The sequence below is a fragment of the Macrobrachium nipponense genome, chromosome 16 (genome assembly GCF_015104395.2).
Source record: "Macrobrachium nipponense isolate FS-2020 chromosome 16, ASM1510439v2, whole genome shotgun sequence".
Classification (NCBI taxonomy): domain Eukaryota; kingdom Metazoa; phylum Arthropoda; class Malacostraca; order Decapoda; family Palaemonidae; genus Macrobrachium; species Macrobrachium nipponense.
Genome location: NC_087209.1, coordinates 55,621,466 through 55,646,722, shown reverse-complemented (window position 1 = coordinate 55,646,722; position 25,257 = coordinate 55,621,466). Strand labels below are relative to the sequence as shown.

General features: G+C 45.9%; 1 protein-coding gene across 1 annotated transcript in view; it reads left to right on the top strand.

Moving 5' to 3' along the window:
• LOC135195342 (serine/threonine-protein kinase Kist-like) overlaps positions 1 to 25,257 on the top strand; it is a gene marked incomplete in the record, with an annotated part of 340,406 nt that overhangs the window by 27,054 nt on the left and 288,095 nt on the right. Inside the window, 1 exon segment of the mRNA XM_064221601.1 lies at positions 6,754 to 6,879. Within this exon segment, the coding sequence (XP_064077671.1) occupies positions 6,840 to 6,879 (40 nt within the window).

The window sequence follows — 25,257 nt, the reverse complement described above, 5'->3', positions numbered from 1 at the left end:
GCCAAGTAAGTGGACTCAGTTCCCATTGGTAGACCCAAAGAGTTCTTCAGCTACAGGTCACGCCCTCGCTGAAACTCTTTAGGCAACGCAGACTATAGACAGTAACTATGAAGTCTTTCTGCCTAGATCAGGTAAGAAACCAAGGGTATATATTTTTATTCCTTTAAATATGTGTTTGTCCCCACTTTCTAGGTGAGTATGTGTCTCTTTCCCTCCACCAAGGGTGTCAATCAGCTAAGTATATATCTGGCAGGGAAGTTCATGTACAAAAAATGATATTGTTGTTAGTATACAATAAAAAGTTTTGTACATACTTACCTGGCAGATATATACGATTGAGAAAATGGCCCGCCCAGCCTCCCCTCAGGAGACAGGTGGAAGAAAAATCTGACAAGACAAGGGGGAAAGGGGGACTGGTTCTTACCACCCGCCCCCCACCAGCGGCGGGTAAGGTAGATCACCTGACTACTGTAGCGTGTGCCGCGAGTTTTTGAATTTTCTTCGTCGTGACGTCAGAGACATAAGCTAACGTATATATCTGCCAGGTAAGTTATGTACAAAACTTTATTGTATACTAAAACAATTCATTTTTAAACACCCCCCCAAAAAAAAAAAAAAGCTTGGGAACATATTGCAACCCTCCAGAATTCCACTAATATCACCATCTTTTGTGAATCCAAAAGTGTATTACAGGCACTTGAAATTTTTAATACTAATCATCCAATTACATTGTAAATTTCACAGTGGGTATTTTATATCAACGTAGAGGGATTACTATATCGTTTTGCTGGGGCCCCAGCGCACGTAAATACATATGGGAATTTGAAAAAAAAAAGCAGACCAAGCTGACTAAATCCAGCACAACAACCAATATAATACCAAGTCCAATTGCTGTACCATATAGACTTTTTTTCCTCATGTACCAAAGTTCATTGCAAAATTATGGAAGCAGCAATGGAACAAAGTAGGACCAAATGAAATGAAAGAGTTTGCCACACATACACACCCTTGGAAATATAGATATATGCCCAGGAAATGGGAAGTAACGATATGCCGCCTCCGTATAGGACATTCAAGATTGACTCGTGGGTATCGCATGACCGGTGAATTCCAACCTTACTGTGATGACTGCCTCGTCCCGATGACTATTAAGCATTTTAGTTGAATGTCCTAGTCATTAGGAACTGAGAGAGCAGCACTTTAAAGACAAAAGAGGTAGAGATGGTAATTATAGTTTGGCAAAGATATAAGGGTGAAGAAGCGCAGAACGATTATGAGTGTGTAATTGAGTTTTTAAAAGAAGTTGGTGATTTTAAAGAAATTTATTTCACTTTTATGTATGTGTGTAGTTTTTAGCTTTGGTTTTTTTATATGTATGTGCGGAAACATAAGTAAATGTATTTATTGCTTGTTTGTGTTCTAGTATGAATACCTCTGCCTCTGTGCAGTTTTTTTTAATTTAATGTAAGGTGTAGGCCTTTGGCCTAGACCTTATATTTTATTCAGTCCTTTGGGCCAGCCCTATGAGAGCTGAAAGTCAGCTTGGTGGCCTAGTTAAACTATTTATATAAGAATAATAATAATTTAGCTTTTCTGTTCTTTAGTGTTTATGTAGCGGCTTTGCGCTAGCTGTAGTGCAATAACTGATGTGTGTGTGTGCGTATTTTCCCCAAATTGGTTGCCCAAATGGATTCATTCGACGTCAATGACTGTGGTAGTCACGACGCCAGATAATTATTAATTATTTATTCATTTATTCTCTCCATCATGATAATGGCGCAGGGCGAGAGAAGGGACCGAGTCGCGTTGGTGGCTCGGACCCATCTATGAAAGCAAGGAATGGCTATTCTTCAGGTGCCAAGATCGATGTCGCTGTTCCTTGGAACAAGGCAACTGATGGAGATAGAAGGAGGTCCTCTGTGTAGTCCTCATCATGAGGTTCAATCACAGAGAAGATAGATACGTAGCAAGACGTGGCAAGTTCTCACCAACTCTTACTGCATTTAACTTTGGTCAACTTTCGCTCGCGTTCGCTCGAACAAAACGGTTGCAGGAAATAAATGCTTCATTTAACAAAGTGAGAACATCGCAAGTTCAGGTTCAGAGGAGAGCGGGCAAGAACAGTCAATCCTCCTCTCTTTTCTCCCTCTACTTCATGGTTACACCGGAATGAACAGGGGAATAAGAGGAATTGTATGGAGTCTACTCCTTAGAGTTAGAATCCGAGAGACTATGTTTTTGGTTCAATCTCAGAATTTTACTTAACATATGTCAATCTGTTCAGGATGGATAGCACCAACAGTTTTGACACTTCTCCAGTGTTACTGTTTTGGGAACAATGAGTTTGGCTTGAACTAGTTTCTTCAGTATCTTGTTATCACCATAGAAGTCTCCCTTTTGGGACAACTTCACCTTCACTCTCTTCATTAGAGAATGAAGGAGGTCTGCTTCCAGTCCTTATTTTTGTCTCTCGAATGAAGAAGAAATAGGCTGGAGTGCGATTTACAGGAACCTACGAATATACTAGTATCTTCTCCTTGTGACATGCTTCTGTTATCAGTTGTATCATCCAAGTAATAGGCGATTCTGTAGGTTAATTCTTCTGGTATGTGACTGAGACAAATAGTACCTTCTCTTAATTACCCAGAAACTTAGGATGGCTGTTCAGGCCTCCCAAGAGTTTCCAGTTTTGATTTTATTACCGAACAAAAGGGTTTCTTTCCCTCCCATTTCAGTTAAAATGCGGATGCTTGAGTGTATCTTTTTTTGTGCTTGATGGTTCTAGCCGAACGTGGGGTGCACTACCAGGCAACTCAATGTAGCAAGCGGCAGAATACTGCCTACGCTCCAAGATTATGTTCATCTTAGTAGTTTTCCTCCATCGAGGCTCAACTACCAATTCGAATCTCTGCCCGGCAATTACAGACTTAGGTCTCTGGTTGGCTTGGAATTCTCGCATAAGGCCCATGTCTCATGCTCAGAATTTTCAGACAGAGATATATTTCATTAGACTCATTGTCAACTTTCTGTTTACCCCATGCTATATCAGAAGTCTGTAATCTTCTGTTCCATCGCATCTGCCCCATCGGCCACTGCGATGACACAGAATGATTTTCTTGACAATCTGTGTTTTGTCTTCTAAAATACGTTTTCTAATTCGTAAGGTGTTCAATTATTCTTTGTTCACCCCGAATTGGAAATGACTAATGGAAGACTTCACCTGTTCCCAGCCCGACTAGCTCTGCTTCCAGAGTAAATAGTAAATTCCTCCCTGATCCAACCCACAAGAAGCAGATCTTCAGGCAGTACAATCCCTGTGTTTTCATTACTGAAAGACTCTGCCTTCATTGCAAGCACCAACTTTCTTGCGGAACAGCAATTAAATAGTGGAATAACTTATTCAGTCATGTAAAACACAGGATTAGAGCTGTCTTCATGGGTTGGTGTCATCGATGGGACTTTTTCTGTGATCAGAATCGTGAGAGTTCATTTCTCTCCGTTCCAACTGTGAAGACGTAGGTCCACAGTCACCTTTGTCATTCACTAAGTAGTACGTACTGTTCCTCCTTAGTTGAGATTCACTTACCTATGAGAAATTTCTGTCTTGCCATCACAGGGACCTGGGTCTCTAGAAGGCATTTGACTCTTGTTTAATGTGCACATGCCTCGCGAGAATCATCATCTCGTCAGTCAACATCGTTGGCGAACAAGATAGACGATTTGCATGGTTCGTTCTCAACATCACTTTAAAAGGCAGGTGTCGTGTTGTGACTACGTCTTGGATGTGCAATCATTTGGCATCTGTTGACGAGTCCGAAACCTTCATGATCTCCTGCACTGTGGACTTTGTATTGGTTGATCCAGATCAGTAATTAATACTTTGTTCTGTCGGTGTATTGCTGTACCTAAGAAGGATCGATGCCCTTCATTGAGTTTCGATACCTTTATCCACTGCTGACTTCCATGCAGAAGTGTTTAATGGCACGTCTTTCTACAAATCTTTCGAGATCGTGGATAACTTCTCTGCAGTTGGATACATCTACTGTTCGCTTTCTCAGAGACTAAGCAGTGCCAGAGGTTAGGTACATTTCATCACTCCGAAGAATATGTCGGACCGGAAGATAGATGAGGTTTCATTACGACCATATTCATATCTTTCTTCCTTTAGGTCTGCCCACAGGTCCTTGGAACCTCTTTTCCTTGGACTGGTGGTGGATGCTCATGAGTTGTGTTTGCTTACCCAGCTCCTTCAAGAGGACAAGTTGCATCTCGCCTATGGTGTGCTGTTCTAGAGGTAAGAAGGATGTGAGAGTGACTGGCCTCTCCACCTTCCCCTCCCCGTCCTTTTACTCCTCTCCCTTCAGGTTGAGGATAGGACTTGAACTTACACTTGCTGGTCTGGTGATTGATGTGGTAAACTTGCTCATCGAGTTTCCTTTCTATTTTGTCAGATTCATAGAAGCAATCCTCCTCCCTCCTCTAGCAAAGGGAGGAAGGAGACTGGCAATAATATAAACCCTTCCCAGAACTTTGCATTAATACTTCCGACTCTGAATGTTCTTCCCAGCCCGTTTTGGATGATTCATGATTCCTCACTCATTTCGAAAAGGCCCAGAAGTCTGACTCTTGATCATGCAGTTCCTATACTTCAATCAAGTTGTCAGGGGCAGGGCACTCCTCCTCACTCTTATGACCAGGAGGAATAGCCCAAGTGTGCTGAACTCCAGTCAGTTCTAGAGGCTCACTCACATTCCTCCCACCAATCAGTGAATCTTCCTTATGTAAAGGATTGAGGGTTCGTATATTGTATATGAACAAATGACAATTTTTTAAAGTGAATTGTATTTTCTGGGATTGACCTGTGTCGCCCAGTGAAATGTACCTATAACACTCATTTCTAGGTATAAATAAATACTAAATATACCAGAGAAAAAAGCCATATGGAATGCCAGAGGGTGTCGGTATAGCATCAGGGGCAAGTGGAAGCCACTTATCATAAATACTTTGCCCAATAGCTTTCTCCTCTCTCAAAATCCCCCGCCAGAGAGGTGCCGTTACAACGACCCCTTCCACTCGTCACTACTACCTATGCCAAGAAACCTTATTCCCTTAATAGCCCTCGCTACGCGAACAGCTTTATTTTTTGCTTGTGATCCTTTTGCTATAATTTTAATCATAATGTCTTCTGATGTCCAAGAAGCATCTTCATCTAAGTTGAGTACACGTATTATTGTTGACTTTGAATGCGTTTAGACAACAGTTTGTCCTTATTTAAGAAGTTTTTAGTTGAGATGTTTGTATGTTGCGTATGTGGACGAAGCCCTCATCCAGGGAGACCGCCATGTTTACAAAGTGGAGTGTTTAAATCTGGTCACAGGCAGGCCTACCAGACAGTAGTTACTGCCTGACCACCTTCTTCAAGAAGTTAACGGCTGTATTTCAGCCTAAGCTGAAAGTATAATTCCTTATGTAAAGGACCTTAGGTTTGTATAGTTAGGAAAAATACAATTTACTTTAAAAAATTGTGATATTCCGTGATCCCGAGCATAAAATTTAAAATAGAACGGGAAAACAATAACCAAATCCCCATTTTAGATGTCTTAATCACAAGAACTAATAACTACAAATTCAATGTCTTCTGGAAAGTTATATCCTTACCTTCATACCTACATTTTTACAGCTATGATGACAATTGAGCCCTGAGAAATGGCTCCCCAGAGTTTCTTAACAAAGAACTTGAAACAATCAGAAATCAACTCATCCTGTTAAAATACCTCAAGCCCATAATAGAAAAAGCCATACATAAAGCAAAGAAGATTGTTTACAAACCCACAGAAAACAAAGAAAAGGAAAAATAAGAAAAAAATTATAATCCCTCGTGTGGATAATTTACGAGAGATCACACAAACCTTAGGCCACCCCAACCCTTTCATCTTCACTTATTGGAATACATTGGGGAAATCCTTAATTAACTTTTAGTAGAAACCAGTTTCTAAAGACATAGGAGTCTATGAAATCCCCTGTAGGGATTGTGATAAATCATGCTATGGATTCACTAGAAAATCTCTCTCGGAAAGATTAACTCAACTTAAGCGCTCAGTTATATATGGACAACATAGTTCGGCAATTTTCCATCGTATAAATAATACAAACCATACCATGGATTGGAACTCGTCCCGAATTTTATACAAGAGCAGCTGTTGACACAAATGTCAGATGGTAGAATCTTCACAGATAAAACAACAAGATAATAGGATCAACTTTTCAATGGAGCCTTGAACTCTGACCAGTGTAACTTCTGTCATTCACTACTTGATAAGGGTGGGAGTCAATCCACTGAAATATAGTCCTTAGCTTTAAACCAGAGTGTTTTAACAGGCCTTTTATACTTGAGATATATATATGTATGTATGTATGTATACCAGGTAAATAAATCAATGCTGTCCAGGAACATTAGTGTAATTTAGTGGTTAATTGATTTCTGCTGAAGGAGATATTGGCTACATTTCAAATTTTTGTGTTGTCAGTACTTAGTACAGTTTCAGTGAGTGAATGAAAAATTTAAGAAAATCAACCTGAAACGTTTTGTCACTTTCTAGTCAAGTGTTCTTCGACTATCATCTATCCTTAAGATCATTCATGAGATTGGTCAGTAAAATATTAATATTAAGGAAACAATATCACATACTATTGTCCCAGATAAAATAAAAATTAGTTAGCAATTCGTAATCTAATACTACTGTTATTTTCCAGGCCCTGAGACTGAGTTAACAAGGAAATGAGTCTAGCTAGACAGGAGTGTAAAGAGCTTTCTTTAGGACTAGAGCTGGCCACCAAGTATGGTATTTTCAAAGTTACGGAATGCATTGCTATGGGCAGGTGAGAGTTGACATCTCACGTAAAGATAATGCACTGAATTTTAGTTTAGCATTCAAATGTCATGTACTTAATAAGACATACCAGTATAAGGAGAGAAACCATGCCTTGAATTACAAATCTAATAAGTAGGTGAATGCAACTTTTTTCTGGTATTACACTGGAAGTGCTGTGTCTGTCATCAAAGCTTTCTTGATACTTTGGCTTACTTTAAACTGTACTTGTCAAGGATGCCCGCATTGAGCTTTATAGAGATATTATCCCTCTTATCAGTTTTTATTTGTGATGAAGCTTAATTCAAGAAATAACAGTTGACTGACTTGGTTGGATCATTTAATTCACTTGTTCTTCACCAGGTGGGTTTTGAATATTTTTTTCCTTGTGAGAGTTGTTCTTGCTGTGGTAGTGAATAGTTCTGCGGGTCATTCAGGATTTTGGCTGTTGTGCTGTTTCATAGTATTATGACTGTTTTGCTTTGTTGGATTGAAATTCCCTTAAGGGGGCTGGCCTGAACTCTTATATATGGGGGTAAAGGGTGAAAAATGCAAAGTCATAAAAAAGTTCATGGAGCTTCGTATGGCAATGGGGAATACGTATACGAAATATTTTGTCAAAATTCTTCTTACTTTCGTAGTAAAGGGGAATTAGTAAACGTAACTCAATAAGCCTAAAACATTAATCCATTCAAGAAAATGCAATATTTCTTCTGTTATCATAAATTTTGATAATTATTGTCAAAGAAATTGTGAGCAATTGCCTTGGTAGAGATTTCATGAGTCGCAGAAAGGAAGTCAGCTACCAACCACCTTTCAGTGCGAGCATAAACCTCATGTAGTGTACACGTTCGAGTTTCACCTCTGACATTCGCTTGTTTTTTCTTATGTTTATCTTTGTTTCGGCAATAATTTCATCATGCCAATGAGGAAAAGACAAGCAAAACATCTCGCTAACATGCAGACAAAGAAAATTTGCTCTAATATTATATTACAGAATATCATAATACAGTAGTACCTCGAGATACGAAATTAATCCGTTCCGAGGCGCCTTTCGTATCATGAGGTTTTCGTATCTTGGACCACATTTTCCATGTAAAATGGCTAATCCGTTCCAAGCCCTCCAAAAACACCCCAGTAAATTTCATAATAAAGCTAAATTGGCCTATAAACAATGAAATCCTACAACAATTTGGACCATTCAATACCTAAATTAAGAATAAAAATGCAAAACCTGTAAATGAAGTGTATATTAGTGTACAAGAAATATTATTGCTGTAACGTAAAATGTGGAAGCTTACCTTTTGAGTGAGGCTATCTCCGATAGTGGCGGCAGAGGAGGAGGACAAACGGCAGATAACGTACGTACACTTAACTTTACGAAAACATAAAAAATTTAAGGAAAACTATAAAGCTAAAATTTACGAAACACATTAACAAAACTGTAACACTTAACTTACAAAAATGTCAAAATTTAATTTTTTTTTCTTTTTTTTTTTAATTTTTAACTTTTTTTTTTTTTTTTGTTTTTTTTTACTTTTACGTAGGCTATTTTTTTTTTTTTTTTTTTTTTTTTTTTTTTTACAGAATTTCAACTTCATCACCACTTACAATGTTCTGTTTTTCATCACTTGGTTCTTCCTTTTTGTTTTCAACTTTCTGTTTTTTATCACTTGGTTCTGGTTCTTCCTTTTTGCTTACTCCTGCTAATGCTGAAGGCCTCTCTAAAAATTAACGATCCAAGGAAGATTGCTTCTGCCTACTTTTCACAATGTTCCTGAGACGACTCAGGCAAACTTCATCGAACTGCGCAAGCATACGACCTGTGTGAGCCTTTTCGGGGTGTCTTTTTTCGATAAACGATTGCACTTTATGAAAAGCGGCTAGAACATCCTTAATTTCTGCCGTTGTCATAGGCTCCTCCTCCTCTTCCTCACCGCTGCTAGAGAACTCCTCTTGAACGACATTATGTTGCATGGCCTCCAACTCCTTCAGGTCATCTGTCGTAAGCTCCTCTTGGTGCTCCTCGAGAAGGTCGTTGATGTCGTCCTCGTCGACGACCAGCCCCATGGACTTGCTGAGTGCAACGATCTCGTCAAGATCTAGTTCCAAAACAGTTTCGGGATCGTCAACTGTTTCTGACTCTGCAGCACCAGCTTCGCCCACGTCGAATCCCTTGAAGTTTCGGGCGGATACGGCATCAGGCCAGAGTTTCCTCCATGAGGAATTCAAGGTTCACCTCGAAACCTCCAGCCAAGCTTGGTCCTTTCATAGGCTTATGCCCGGGTAGCTTCTTCTCTTCCTCCGTGATGTACGTCCGACGAGGCATTTTTTTCCAAAAAAGGCCAGTCTCATCACAATTGAAGACTTGCTGAGAACTGTAGCCTTCCTTGGTCATCATCTTGTCGAAAGTCTTCTTAAATGCTTCGGCCGCTTTCGTGTCCGAGCTGGCAGCCTCCCCATGACGCACCACCGAATGGATGCCAGTTCGTTTACGAAATTTCTCGAACCAGCCACGCGAAGCCTTGAACTCTGGGGTTTGCGTTGAAGTCCGAAGTCCCTTCCCCTCCGTCGTCTTCCGCCTGCGCAATCAAATCGCCAAAAATAGCGCTGGCCTTGTGGGCGATTGCTGTCTCCGTTACCGTATCGCCAGCGATTTCTTTGTCTTTTATCCAGACGAGGAGCAGCCGTTCTATCTTGTCGTGCACGTGGGTCCTCTTGCTGGACAAAATAGTGATGCCCATCGACGGTGTAGCTGCTTTGATGGCATCCTTCTGTTTAAGGATGGTGCCTATTGTAGACGGATTACGGCCGTATTTCTTTGCGATCACACTCAATCGCATACCAGCTTCGTACTTTTTGATGATCTCCATCTTTGTCTCCAAAGAGAGCATGCGCGCGCTTCTTTCCGTGAATTTCAACTTTCTTGGGACCCATGACTACGTTATCTTGTACGTAATTTACGTATAAGTAACATAATAAAGTTTCCGCACAACACGATAATAGTATACTGCAACGAAATCACTAACGAATTTACGTTACTAAACGAAATCATTGGACAGAACGAATGCCGTGTGCGTGTGATAGAGATGTTGGTATGAAGAGGCCGAGATAGGTACGCCACCACGTACAGGCGGTCCCCGGGTTACGACGGCTCCGGCTTACGACGTTCCGAGGTTACGACGCTTTTTCTTAAATATTCATTGAAAAATCCGCCCTGGGTTACGACACTTGTTCTGAGGTTACGACGCTGATGCTTCCGACGCTCCGAGTTAACGACGCTTTTAAAAAACGCATACTATGATAAGAATCCTTTATAGTTTAGCACAGTATATTAATAAAAATAAGTTTTTGGTTAGATTACAACAAAATTTTGAGGTTATGATGATTTTTGACACTTTTTATGTCGTATTTTAAAAATTTTTTTTATGTGACGCCCTCATATGCGAAACTAGTTTCCGAGCGAATGATACACTAGCTTGGGGGATGCGCAGTTTATAACAGTCCAAAAGCGCAATAATGAAAAAATCATTGCTTGTTTCCAGTATACATAATTAACAAAACTAAGTTTCTGGTTAGATTACAACGCTAATTCCAAGGTTACGACGGTTTTTTATGCTTTTTAACAATACCTCATACGCAGAACTAGTTTCTGAGCGGAGGGCGCATAAATTAATTTACGCTATTAAACTGTATGGTAACCATAGTCAAGGATAAGGAATGCATTCTCAAACAGTATACATATCCTATATTACAAAACAGCAAAATATCATTGAAACATTATTTCACTTAAAGAATCCATTTATACTCTACTTAGACTTGGATATAAAAACCATAGTTTCTCTCTCTCTCTCTCTCTCTCTCTTCTCTCTTCTCTCTCTCTCTCTCTCTCTCTCGTCTCTCTCTCTCTCTCTCTCTCTCACTCTCCTGTATTTTCGACGAAAATAATCACTAATTAGTGTATTTTGATGTTTATTTTCATGACTAAATACATTTTTATAATACAAAAATGATTTACTAATTTTTCAAATATTAATTTTGATTAATACTGTATTAGTAAGTAATAATGAAATGATATCACATAACTAAAAATCCCTAATCTCTCCCTCTCTCTAATCATCTCTCTCTCTCTCTCTCTCTCTCTCTCTCTCTCTCTCTCTCTCTCTCTCTCTCTCTCACAAAGATGTATGTTTTTTTACTATTTTTCAAATATTAATATTATTATACAGCAATAATATCAATTCATTAAAGAAAATATCATAGTGAATTAGTAAGATTTTAGCTTATATATTTACAAAATTATGGAAGAATGAAGGAAATCCCAGTCTTCTTTCAGTAACCTTTTCTCGAACTCCAGGTACTAAAACTGTCAGATATATCAAGTTCTGTGACAGCCGGGAGGGGGAAGAGCTGCTGTGTTGCAATCAAGTGGTCATGAAATTTCTCTCTCTCTCTCTCTCTCTCTCTCTCTCTCTCTCTCTCTCTCTCTCAGAGACTCAAGATTTTTATGTACTTTTTGTACTATTTTGTTTTTTAATACTTTAATATAAATAATAATAATAACTGTAATTACAGAAAAATTCATATGTGATAGTATTTTAAAAGAATAAATACAATACTAATTATCCATGTCACTTTTAATTAAGGTTAACTCTCTCTCTCTCTCTCTCTTTTTTTGCCACACAAGATAATAATGTGTCATAGTGGTAACTCCCTCCCTCTCTTTCGCTGGAAGCGTTATAAATATTTTTTGAGAGAACAGAGAGAGAGATAAACACACTCTCTCTCTCTTCTTCTCTCTCTCTCTCTCTCTCTCTCTCTCTCTCTCTCTCTTCTCTCTCTCTCTTTTCATGAGTAGATGAAAGAATTTTTATGGTACTAGTATGTAAAATGTTTATTGATAATTTCAGTTATTTAATAATAATAATAATAAGTAATGATAATATAATAATAATAATGATAATAATAATAATAATAATAATAATAATAATAATAATAATAATAATAATAATAATAATAATAATAATAATAATAATAATAATAATCTTTAATTACAAATTCATAATGGTCGTACTATTTTAAAGAGATGAAAATGACCTTTCATTTCACTTGTAAGGATAATTCCTCTTTCTTACTGAGATGAGAGAATTTTTATGGTATGCCACAGTTTATATATTTTCAATTAATAATAATAATAATAATAATAATAATAATAATAATAATAATAATAGAAGTAGTAATAATACATAACTAATTTCAAAAGAAAATTCTTCCCTTCGTCTTTTTCTGTATCAATTTCCTACCTCATAACTCCAGTGACACTCGGAGCTGGGAAAGTAACAATGCCATACAATGGTCAATGAATTTAAATGGTTTTATGTAATGTAATCTCTCTCTCTCTCTCTCTCCTCTCTCTCTCTCTCTCTCTCTCTCTCTCTCTCTCTCTCTCTCTCTTGTATTTTTAATGAAAATATACAGTAATTTGTGAATACACAGGGTTGCACATGAAAAAAGTGAATTAGTGATAATTTTAGAGGTACGGTCCTAAGAAAAATTGCAAATTAGTGAAATTTTCCCTGTGGACGTGTTTTCAAGAACGTCGTTCCGGCTTACGACGATTTTCGGGTTACAACGCGTCTTAAGAACGGAACCCCTGTTGTAACCTGGGGACTGCCTGTATACGTATAAGATGCATGATGGGATGGATGCTGTCCAATAGGAGAGAAGGATTTCATGTGGTGACTAGCATCAGGAACCAATAGGAGAGACAGGAGGATGGTGGTGAGTCTACTAGTACTAAGATGGCGGCGCGCGGCGCGAGTTTCAAAATTGTTATCCGGGCAAATCTCGGACTTTCAGAAACCTTTCGTATCTTGAAAACTTTTCGTATGTAGAGCAGTAAAATTTTTCGCATTGGCTTTCGTTATCGGTTTTTCGTAAGTTGAGCCTTTCCGTATCTCGAGTTTTCGTAAGTTGAGCCTTTCGTATCTCGAGGTACTACTGTATACGTATCATTAGCGTAGTTAGTGAAGAGAGAGAGGGAAGGGTGCATAGTAAGGAACGCCCCCCCCCCCCGTCTTGCCTGACGCACACGTCACAATGTGCCCCAGGCTATGATCTTTGAGCAAAGGGATCAACATTTATGATAAAAAACATAGTTTTGCTTTATTAATACCCAAAAAGGAATATGAAATTCATAATAATCATGATTGATTAACATTGTCTTTGTAAAAAGAGAGTACACAATTGAGTTTCACCTCGGAAATTCTCTTGCTTTTACGTTTGTTTAGCTTTGTTTCGGCAAGAATTTCATCATGCCATAGAGGAAACTACGAGGAAAACATCTCGCTTACATACAGAAGAAGAAAATTTGCTGTAATAAGCCAAGTTAGTGAAGGAGAGAGAGAGAGACTTGCATAGGAAGGAGTGCCCCGTCTTGCCTGACGCAGTACCCCAGGCTACGATATATAATGACAGGGATCATCATTTATGATTAAATTATGATAAATAATATATTTTTGGTTTATTAATACCCAAAAAAGAGATATACATTCATAATAATCATTATTTATTAACATTGTCTTTATAAAAATACAAAGGAAAACTTTGAACGCCCGTATCTCAAAACTATATTAATGACCTTCAAATCTTATCTTATCACTTAGTTTTAAAGCTATAGCATTGAAATTTGGTATATAACTTTGAAAGACATTACAGGTAGTCCCCGGGTTACGACGGGGGTTCTGTTCTTGAGACGCGTCGTAAGCCGAAAATTGTCGTAAGCTGGAACATTGTCAAAAATCCTAAGAAAACCTTTTAATGCTTTAGGTGCATTAAAAATTATGTAAACTGCATTCTTATTGCATTTTTCATCCCCAAAACCTTCAAATATTGATTATTTTGCATTTTTGGTGTCATATTTCTTGTGCCAGATGAGCATTGTAGGCGTTGTAACCCTGGAACATGCGTCGTAACCCTGGAAATAATTTCTGATGTATATAATTGAAAAGCGCCTTAACCTCGGAACGTCGTAAGCCAAACCTGTCATAACCCGGGGATTGCCTGTATAGAACAATCAAATAGAGCCCTTTTTTTCCAATTTTTGTTTCGTCTTTATTTTATAACTTTTTTTTTCCTAATTTATAGGGTTTATTTTTTTACCATAATGAAAAATTCATTCGTTCCGACACGGGATACAAACCTTTCGGTCCTTTTACAATAGGAAGATAACTAGCGGCAGCTGGATGGTCGTAAGCTTTCGAACAAGGGAGTTCGGTAGTTAACTGCTTGTCCGACAGTGCGCGCGCCGCGCGACTGGGAGGCGAAGAACCACTTTTGCTTTCGGCCTGCTGGTGTGTGGACGTGCTATTCATCGCTCTCTGCCCGCTTCTTCGTCGTTTGCTATTGGATTATTTGTATTGTCTCTTACTGTTTGTGTGTATGTAAAAGTGAACTGTAAGTACTCTTTTAATTTTTTTCATATACATTGTAATCGTGATTGACAGTGATGGATCAAGGATCAAAGGAATCTCCGTGCCCTTCCATTACCCAGCGACTATGCCCCGGGGTGGATGGACGTAAGTGTGGAATCTTTAGGAGCTTCCCTGAAATTGATCCCCCATGTACTTTGTGCTCGGTGTCGAGGGTGTGAGTGCTCTCGTGCCGAGCCCTGTGGTGTATGTATTAATTGGTCCGAGGTGCAGTGGGGCTTGTATGAGGGCAGGAAAAAGCGAAGGCCTGCCAAGGGGTCGTCGGAAAGCTCTCCCGCGACTCCCTTGGTAACAGACACTTCGTCTTCTTTCTTGTCCCCCGCTCAGCTCCCACGTATGGCACCTTCCCCTTCGGGGGGGGTATCCAGGTCCTTCTCTTCGCCTGATCCGTCGAGCGTAGAGGAGGGCGCTCGGTACCCCGACGTACAGCTGTATTCGGAGTCTTCCGTTCGTTCAGGGTGGGGTTCGCCTCCCCCCCGCCCCCCGCACGAGGGGGAACCCCTCCCACTTACCCGACCCTTGCTTCCGCAGGTGCTTCTGCCGTGAGGGATGACCTTGGTCAGGTGTGGGCGTCTTTGGGACTGCAGGGCGTGCCGAGTGTCCAGGGGCTTCTTCATCATCTGGCGGGGTCTGGTGCGGTCACTCATGGTACGGTGACCACCACTACCACCACCTTGTCTACTCCAGGGTACGCCGCCCCCCTCACCTGGTTTACTCGCCGCATGTGGTGTCAGTGTCACCTACAGCCGCTGTGCAGGGGCCGATTGCCGTACTGAGGGGGGGCGTGCCGCCGCCTTTTGTTTTGCCGTGCTGCCGCGACCAGACTTCCGCTGCCCCAAGAGCTCGCCCCTGGACCTGCCACCGGTACCCAGGATGTCGCTGGCTGCTGCTCTGCCTCCTGTGTTACCTGTGCCGCCTGCCGTACCTGCCGTACCTACCGCCGCTGTGCTGGCTGTTCCTGCCGTTCCTGCCGCTCCTGCTGTTCCTGCTGTTCCTGATGTGTCCATGCCTGCTGACGTCATCCCTGTTCGCGGTGTTGCTGTCCCAGACGTTGGTCTATCCGGACTGGTGCGTCCGGGCCCTGTTGCTTCGGCAACAGCAGCCCCGGCTCCGCCCTGGATGGTAGACCTAACGTCTGTCCTGAGGAAGCTGACGAAGAAGAAAAGGAAGAGGAGGAAGGTGTCGTCGTCGTCTTCATCGTCTTCTTCATCGTCTGCAGCCGCCTCTTCCCCTTCGACTTCCAAGGCTACCCAGCCGCGGAAGAAGAAGGCTGCTTCCTCCCCTCCTAAGAAGGCTCCTTCGGGATCTTCTCAGGGCCCGTCTCACTCCGGTGGGACGGGGGGTCCTTCCGCTGGTCCTCCTGCTCCTTCGGGAGCGGGGCCCGTCTCTCCTTCCGCAAGGAAGAAGACTACGGGGACCAGAGGGGTACCGGCTAACACTGGTACTTCCTCACCTGGTGCTAGGGGTTCTGCCGCTACACCAGGTTCTGTCTCGGCCTCTCGCTCACGAGAGGTACTGAGTGTACAGTCACCTACCGGTGGCCGTGCAGCCAAGAACCAGACACCAGAGCTCGCTCGGCGCCAGGTTCACGGCACGGAGCGGAAGGCTGGTGAGAGCCGCTCAGGAGACTCTCACCAGGCCAGCTCTCGCTCTCGCAGCGACCAGCCGGTCACCCGGGTTGATGTGACGGTCCCAGAACGGCCACGTGCTGAGGCTGGGAAGAGGTTCCCCTGATCGCTGGCACCAGTGGTTTGACACGCCGTGAGGACACGCACCGGTCTCACCACGATAGTGGTCTCTGCGGGTCTCCTGACCGCCGCTCCCATGGGGACCGGACGGTCAGGGCGACCAGCAGCAGTTCCTCTGACGCTCGAGATCAAGGCCGCTGTTCTCGGTCCAGCCGTTCTCCCCAGGGGAACGGTTCGACCAGGCCTGCAGCTCGATCCCCACCGCGGGTTGGAGATCGCCTGCAGCCCTCCAAGCACACTGGTTCTGCCAGTGAGCGAGGGGGGAGCGTCAGGTCTGCCTCTCCAGTGCCTTCAACTTCCTCGGGTTACACCGGGAAGGGCGAGACACTCAGGAGCGATCGTGGGGGCGCGCCCCACATGATCCCGTCACGACGCCGTACGTGCCAGGAATGGTCCTAGGATCGACCAGGTCGTACACGCAAGTGACAGGAGGAGACCGAGAGGGGTCTGTCGCCGTTCCCCCTCCTGAAGGGGGAGGATCTTGGGAGCTGCTCTTGTTGGAGGGACTTGACGGTCCTACTCCACAAGATGCAATCACTCCCGAGATTCAGAGGAACTTTGCCGAGGTTATTGCGCTGATTCGTCAGCACAACGATCTCGGGGAAGGATCGCCCCTCCTACCATCCGAGCCCACATCCCGGCTCGAGTCGTTCTGGGGTCCTAAGAAGGAACCCAGACCAACGGTGGGTTTGCCGCGATCAGAGCTTGCAGACTCTGTTTTGGACCAGGTCGAGTCTCTCGTCTCCGGACAAGACGGCTCGCTGAAGTCTGGCAGGTCAAACAAGCTACTTCCACCTCCTCTACTGCGACAGCGGCATTTTTATGTGCCATCTTAGGATCCAATGCCGCCCAAACAGGTAAACCCAGAGTTATCCAGGCTAACTCTGGGTGTGTCTCTGCAGCAGCTCCTGTCGGAGAACCTCTGGTTCTCGCAGCAAGAGGCACTGGGCCTGGAATCCACCACTATGGCAGCTTTCCAGGCTATCTCCTGGTTAGACCTGTGGTCCCTCACAGTGTCTAAGGTCGCAGCAAACTCAGGGGATACTCCTCTTGAGGATGATGCAGCTTTCAGGAGACTTTGTCAGTCTGGGGGGAGGGCCATCTCCTTCCTCGCCCATCAGACGGCAAACCTGTAGGCCAACCTGGTACTTCGTCGTAGGGACGCAGTCCTTACCCGAGTATCCAGGGCAGCTGGGCGTGAGGCGGCACTTGGACTAAGGAATGGACCGGTACGGAGTTCCTCCTCTTTCTTCCCAAGGGAGATGATGGATGCGGCGGTGGAAAGGCGGCGCACTGATGACAGTGACCGCCTGGTACACCAGGTTGTTTCGAAGGCTTCTGGGCAGCCTCAAACTGCGGCCAAAGCCTAAGAGTTTGGCTAGCGCTTCCTCAGCTGCTAAGATAGTTGCCCCGTCGAAGCCCCGAGAAAAGACTCTTGCTTCTACTTCTGCAAGAGGAGGACGTCATCAGCCCTCCTCCCAGTCCTCCTTCTCACGAGGGGGGCCAGGGAAGAAGTCGAAGAAAGGTGGGAAACGCTAGGGACGGTGTTCCCCCTCACTTGCTGCCGGAAGTGGGGGGTTGCCTGGCGAGCCATTGGGCAACATGGCAGCGCTACGGTGCTGAGAACTGGATAGTAGACGTCCCTCGGGAGGGATATCTACTACCCTTCGACTCTTGGCCACCCATCACCTCCAACCTGGTCCATCAACAGACATACGTCCCGGGATCATCAAAGGACGTAGCTCTAAGACAGGAAATCAAGACCATGCTGGACACACGAGCTGTGGAGATCATCACGGATCAATCACCGGGCTTCTACAGTCGCCTTTTCCTGGTGGAGAAGTCTATGGGGGGGCTGGCGCCCGGTGATAGATATCTCTCCTTTGAACCAATTTGTTCGCCAGACTCGGTTCGAGATGGAGACGGCACGTCCCATGCTGGACTCCATCAAGGAGAACGATTTCATGCTTTCAGTGGATTTGAAGGATGCGTATTTCCAGATACCCATCCATCAATCCTCCAGAAAGTACCTCTGCTTCATCTTCGACGGGACGGTGTTCAAGCGAGTGTTCACTCTGGTGTCTGCTTGGGCCCACTCGTCCGGGATACGTCTTCTGAGGTATCTCGACGACTGGTTAGTCCTGTTGCTACAGGACAGGGATCGACTGCTGGAGTTCTGTCGCGATCTGGGGATCATGGTGAACTTCGAGAAGTCCGATCTCGAACCCAAGCAGAGGATGAAGTACCTGGGTATGCTGATCGATACGGTAGCAGGGCGAGTCTTCCCCGCAGACTCGCGGTTCAGCAGATTCAGGAAGGCAGCCAGACCGGTTCCTGTCTCGGCAGGAACAGGCAGCTCAGCAATGGCAAGTCGTGATCGGCCACCTGTCGTCACTCGAGAAGTTAGTCCCTCACGGGCGTCTTCACCTGCGGTCTCTCCATTGGAGACTAAAGGAGAGTTGGTCACAGGCAAGGGATCCACCATACTTCCCCGTGTCCCTCAACGAGGAGGTAAGGCAGGACCTAGCCTGGTGGCTTGACGACAGGAACCTCTTAAGAGGAGTTCCTCTACGCACTCCCCCCCACCGGAGATGCTGCTGTTCTCAGACGCATCAAACGAGGGATGGGGCACACACCTGGAGGAGTTGCTGACTTCAGGAGTGTGGGACCATCACGACAAGCACCTTCACATCAATGTCCTGGAACTCAAGGCAGCGTTCCTCGCTCTCCAAGAGTTTCAGGACCGCTTGATGGGACACTCAGTGTTGTTGATGTGCGACAACACCACGGTAGTAGCTTACGTCAACAAACAGGGGGGCCTAGTGTCTCTCCCGTTGCACCAGTTGACACGGCAGGTGCATGAGTGTGCCGCAGCTCACTCGATAGAGCTGTCAGCCCACTACATTCCAGGCAAGAGGAATGTAGTAGCAGACATGCTCAGCCGTCGGGATCAGGTGATAGGGACCGAATGGTCTCTACACCAGGATGTGGCGGAAAGGCTCTTCGACCTGTGGGGGCGTCCAGTCGTGGATCTGTTCGCCACCCGGCACAACAGAAAACTCCAGGTTTTCTTTTCAGCCGTGCCGGCCCCATGGGCAGCTGCAGAGGACGCTCTTCAACAGCCGTGGGACAACCTCTTCGTCTACGCCTTTCCCCCGTTCAGCCTGATTCACAAGGTGATCAGCCGAGTGCTGTCCACCCCGAATCTCAGGATGATCCTGGTGGCTCCCAAATGGCCCCAGGCCATTTGGTATCCGGACCTACTGACTCTGCTTGCAGAAGCACTGAGAGAGATTCCCCATTGGCACAACCTTCTCGCCCAGCCACACGTAGAACGGTACCACCGAGCAGTCCAGTCTCTACATCTTCACAGCTGGCTGTTATCTACCATCTCTTGTGAACGAGAGGCTTTTCTCGTAGCGCAGCAACAGAGATGGCTGGAAACGTCAGACAGTCCTCTGCAGCTGTGCACCAGGGGAAGTGGGCCGTCTTCTGTGGTTGGTGTCGTAGACGGGGTCTACCTCCTCTCAGAGCCACTCTTCAGCAGGTAGCGAATTTCCTCGTTTTTCTTCGCCGAGAAAAGCTCCTCTCAGTTCTCACTGTCAAAGGATATAGAGCCTCCCTGGCACTTGTCCTAAAGCTGAGGGGATTGGACATCTCGAACTCGTTCGAGATCTCCTTGCTTATGAGGAGCTTTGAAAGATCTTGCCCACCCAGGGAACTCAGGCCCCCTGAGTGGGACGTGACTCTCGTCCTTAGGAGTTTGACTCGAAGACCCTTCGAGCCACTCCGAGAGTCGTCAGAGAGGGATCTGACCCTCAAGACCCTCTTCTTGCTGGCCCTAGCATCGGCGAAGAGAGTAGGGGAACTTCATGGTCTGTCCTTCGATGTGAAACATTCCAGGGGATGGGGATCTGTGTCGCTCGACTTCGTCCCAAACTTCGTTGCGAAGACTCAGAAACCGTCGATCTCTGACGACAGGTTTGAGTCTTTCACAATCCCTTCCCTAATGGACTTCACCAACAATGATTCGGATGAGATGCTGCTTTGTCCTGTGAGGGCGCTATGACTCTATCTGAAGAGAACTTGACACTTCAGGCCTGAGTGTCGACGCCTCTTCGTTAGCACCGGGGTGACCAAGAAAGAAGTATCCAAGAACACGCTTTCTTTCTGGCTGCGTGAGGTGCTCAGGAGGGTGTATGATGCTGATGGTAGTGACGACATCCGTACGCTCCGTCCGAGAGCCCACGAAGTCAGGAGCATTGGTCCTTCCCTTGCTTTCCGCAAGAACTTCTCCGTGGCGCAGGTCCTGAAGGCAGGTGTCTGGGCCAACCAGACCACCTTCACCTCCTTCTACCTTCGGGATATTGCCCACAGGTCCTTGGATACTTTTTCCTTGAGACCCGTGGTGGCTGCTCAACACGTTGTGTAGCTAACCCAGACCCTCGCAGGCTGAAACAGCATCGAGTCCTGGTGTGACTGTAAGAATGGATGAGTGAATGAGGAGAGTGCGACTGGCTCCTCTTCCCATCTTTTTCTCCCCCTCTACCTGTGGGCAGAGGGACACAGTCGTCACCCTGCTGGATGAGGACGAGATGCAGGTGAGCTACTCGACAGAGCCCCATCCTATCCCTTTCATTAGGGATAGGAGTAAATATCCACCACTTCCCCCAACAAGGGGGGGGGGGGAGTGGAAGCCAACAAGAGAAAAACCCATAACTTTATGTTACCTCTTGCAAACAGGAACAAGTTCTTGCTTGCTGGTACGAAGAGATACACTTGCCTCTCTCGTAGTACTTGGTCCAGAGGTCTGACCATTGATCCTGCGGTGCACACCCCGATCAATCGGACAGAGGCTTGGATCCCTCCCTCGCTCTTACGACCAGGGAGGCTTCCAGGGTTGGGCGAACACCAGTCTGTTCACAAAAGACTCAGATTCCTCCCACCAAGAAGTGAGTCTTCCTATTGTAAAAGGACCGAAAGGTTTGTATCCTGTGTCGGAACAAATTACAATTTGTCCAAAATTGCATTTTTCGTAACTATACAAACCTGAGGTCTTTTTACACCTAAGGTCCTTTTACACATAGTCCCACCTCATGCCACCCCTCACTCTGCATTTTTTGCTTGGGCCTAAAGCAAAAGTGATTCTTCGCCTCCCAGTCGCGCGGCGCGCGAACTGTTGGACAAGCAGTTAACTACCGAACTCCCTTGTTCGAAAGCTTACGACCCTCCAGCTGCCGCTAGTTACCTTCCTATTGTAAAAGGACCTCAGGTTTGTATATTTAGGAAAAATGCAATTTTGGACAAATTGTCGTATCTAGCAAATAAATGACTTATAGAAAAAAAACTCTTCATTTGATTGGAGGTCTACTTCAGGTCTGTATATGGTAGTAATCCCAGGTCTTAATATTAAATATCAAAGGAGGAGATAGAATTTGAAAAATGGTTATTTTCAGGATAAATCGCCCTGGCGTCACAAAACCGGTCAGAGGCGAAAATCATATGCGGTTTGGAGATGTCCCAAGTCACCTTATTAAGTGGTATGAATGTCAAAGTCCTGTCCTAAAAAAATGGTATTAGCCGGCTGGCCCCCTTAACCGGAACAGTAAAAACAAGATTATAGGATTAGGTTCTGCCACAACGACATTTGTGTAAGCCAGTTATATTTGAAAGAAATAGGTACCCGGTGTCAGTTGTAGGGGTCAGGAGTGTCACAGCCTCCAGTGTGAGGATTATAACGGGTGGTCTAACATAGAAGAGACTCCTTAGTTATAGGAAGAAAAAAGAAGTGAATTGGTTGAGAAGGCATTAGGCCAGTTACTTCCCTCATGTATTCCTCACCTATTCACATCTTTCTCTCCCAACCCACCTCCATCTTTTGCTTTCTCTTTGGTTCAGATAAGCAACTTGTTCCTACACATTATACAAACCAGTGGTCCTTTACATAAGGAATTACTTTCAGCTCCAGCTGGAACTTGGTTGTAAGATTCAATAACAAGGTAGTTAGGCAGTAACTGCTTGTCCAATGGTTGGGAGTCCCACCTGACTGGATGTAAACATTCCACTTTGCTTTCGACTGCCGTTGGGTGCAGATGTGTTGTTGACCTCTCTGCCCGCCTCTTGTCGTGAGATCGTTTAAGTTCTTTTTGGCTTTTAGCCTTTGTCCTTTGTATACTTATGTCCAACTGTGTTGTGTTGTTTTGTTATTTAATTCGGAATTGCAAATATGCAAACCCACGAGTCAGATAAGCCCTTGCACTCTGCATCCAACTGGAGAGTATGCCCTGGAGTGGGGGGACGAAAGTGTGCTGCATTTCGCTCTAGCTAGATTGTGGATCCTCATGCCCTTTGCTGAGGCTGTGAGTGCAACCAAGAATTAACTTGTGATTGTTGTATCTCCTGGTCGAAGGATCAGTGGGAGTGGTACAAGAAGAGGAAGAAGCTACGAAAGTCAGCCAAGGTGTTGTTGGGAAGCTCTCCCTCGACACCGCTGGTGACAGACATGTCGTCTTCTTTCCTCCCCCCTCGTCAGCTTCCTCGCATGGCTCTATCCTTTGGGGAACATGTCCTTCTCTGCCTCTTCACTCAATCTGTCGAGTGCAGAGGAAGGAGGGAGACATCCCGACCTTGAGTTGTATTCGGGGTCTTCTGTCTGCTCAGGGGGGATCTTTCTCCCGCTGAGCGAACAGGAACCCCCCCCCCATTAACCCGACTGTTCCTTCCTCAGGTTTGTCTGCCTCTGCAGGTGGGGATCTGCAGCAGGTGTGGTGATTGCTGAGTCTTCCCAGCACTCCGAGTACCCAGGGACTCCTTCACCATCTGGCTGCAGTCCCAGTTACACATGGGGTGGAGTCGAGGGCAACCACTACGGTATCAACCCCGGGGTATGCGGCACCTCTTCATCTGGTCTACACCCAGCATGTGATGATGCTTACCCCCACGGCTGCAATGCAGGCCCCGTTGCCACAAGTCTCCAAGGTGGAGTATATTCCTCTGCCTCCCCCAGGTTTTGCTGTCTTCGCTCTGCCGCCTTAGTTTGAGTGCCCGAAGAGCTTACCTTTGGATCTACCACCTGTTGCTGTTGCCATGCCTGCTGTCCCTGTTCTTGCCCGTAGAAGTGCTGCTGCTCCTCCAGTTCCTCTTGCTCAGGTGGAGCTTGGCCCCGCTGCCCCCACAGCTGCCCCAGCTCCGGCCTGGATGGGAGACCTGTCTGCTGTCCTGAGGAAGCTGGTGAAGAAAAAGTAAAAAAAGAAGGTGTTTTCATCGTCTTCTTCTTCGTCTTTATCGTCTTCTTCTGCCGCCTCTTCCCCTTCAACTTCTAAGGCCCCCCAGCCAAGAAAGAAGAAGGTGGCCTCATCCCCCCCCCCCCCCCCCCCCCCCCCCCCCCCCCCCCCCCCCCCCCCCCCCCCCCTCAAGAAGTCTCACCTAAGGGTCTATCGTCTGTCTCTCTCCGGTGAGACAGGCGGGCCTTCCGCTGGTCGAATGGGGCCCATCTCGTTCCTCAGGGAAGAGAAAGGTAGGGACCATGGAGGTACCAGCCACTGCTGGTACCTCTGCCCCTGGCTCTAGAGATTCCACCTCTAGACCAGCAATCGTCTCGGCCGCTCGCCACGGAGCGGCACCGAGTGTATACGGTCACCTGCTGGTGACCGTGCAGCCAAGGTCCAGACAGCTGAGTACGCTCACTGTCAGGACCCAGGCACGGAGCGGAAGGATGGTAAGAGTCGCTCGGGTGACTCGCCAGACCAGCGATCGCTCGTGTAGCGATCGACCGGTACCCAGGGTGTTGACGTGATGGTCCCATCTGACCGTTCAAGAGGCGGAGCTGCGAAGAGGTCCCCCAGGCCCCCAAGAACAGCTTTGTCTGCTTCTGGGACCGTGGCGCATCGTGAGGACTGTGCTTGATCTCACAGCGTTAGTGGACGCTACCAGTCACCCGACCGTCGATCTCACCAGTCTGATCGGATGGTCTGCATGGCTGGTAGCAGCTCCCCTGATACATGAGACCAACGCTACCGTCCTCGGTCCAGCACTTCTCTGCAGGGAGATCGCTGGTCCAGACCTGCAGCTCGATCACAACCGTGGATTGGCAATCGCCTGCAGTCCTCCCAGCCTTCCAGTTCTGCTGGTAGGCAGGGTAGGAGTGTCAGGTCTACCAAGGATACACCAAGATTAGCGAGGCAAACAGGAGTGACCAGAGGAGTGTGCTCCTCACAGTCCAGCCACGAGAGCCTATGAGCCTGGTTCGGTTTTGGGACCAGATAGGTCATATGCTCAAGTAGTTAGAGGAGATCAAGGGGGATCTGGCGAGGTTCTTGCTCCTGAAGGAAGAGTGTCTCGGGAGGGACGCAGCCTGGATGGATCTGACGGTCCATCGCCTCAGGACGTGGTCACCCCTGAGATACAGAGGCCTTTTGCAGAGGTCATTGCGCTGATCCACCAGCACAATGACTTCGGGGAAGGATCAGTGGTTGCCCCCTCTGACTGCCCATTGAGGTTGGAGTCATTCCAGGGGCCTAAGAAGGAACCCAGAGCGTCTCTAGGGCTACCCTGGACTTTCTTGGCCAATGGAGAGCTGGACCAGGTGAACGCTCTTGTCTTTGGACAGGAAGCTTCACTTAAGGCCAACAGGTTGGACAAGCTGCTTCCCCCTCCTCTGCCCATCAGCGGCGATTCTATGTGGCTTCGACAGACCCGTTGCCGACCAAGCAGGTTATGGGGAGTTAGCTCGCCTAACTTGGGGAGTGCCTCTTCAACACCTGCTGTCAGAGAACCTCTGGTTCTTGAAGCAAGAGGCAATGGCCCTTGAATCCACTGCCGTGGCAGCTTTCCAGGCCTTCTCCTGGCTGGATCTGGGTCCCTCATAGGCATGGGATCTGCAATCCTTCCTGGTTCCTCTTACGCAGGAAGTAAGGGGGATTTGGCCTGGTGGCTAGACGACTGGAACTTCTTAATAGGAGTGCCGTTACACACTCCCCCTCCGGAGAGGCTTCTGTTCTCAGACGCATCGACCAAGGGTTGGGGCGCACACCTGGAAGAGTTGCTGGTAGCAGGAGTTTGGAACCGACATGACAAGAACCTTCACATCAGCGTTCTGGAACTCAAGGCAGCATTTCTTGCACTCCAAGAATTCTGGGAACAGGTGATGGG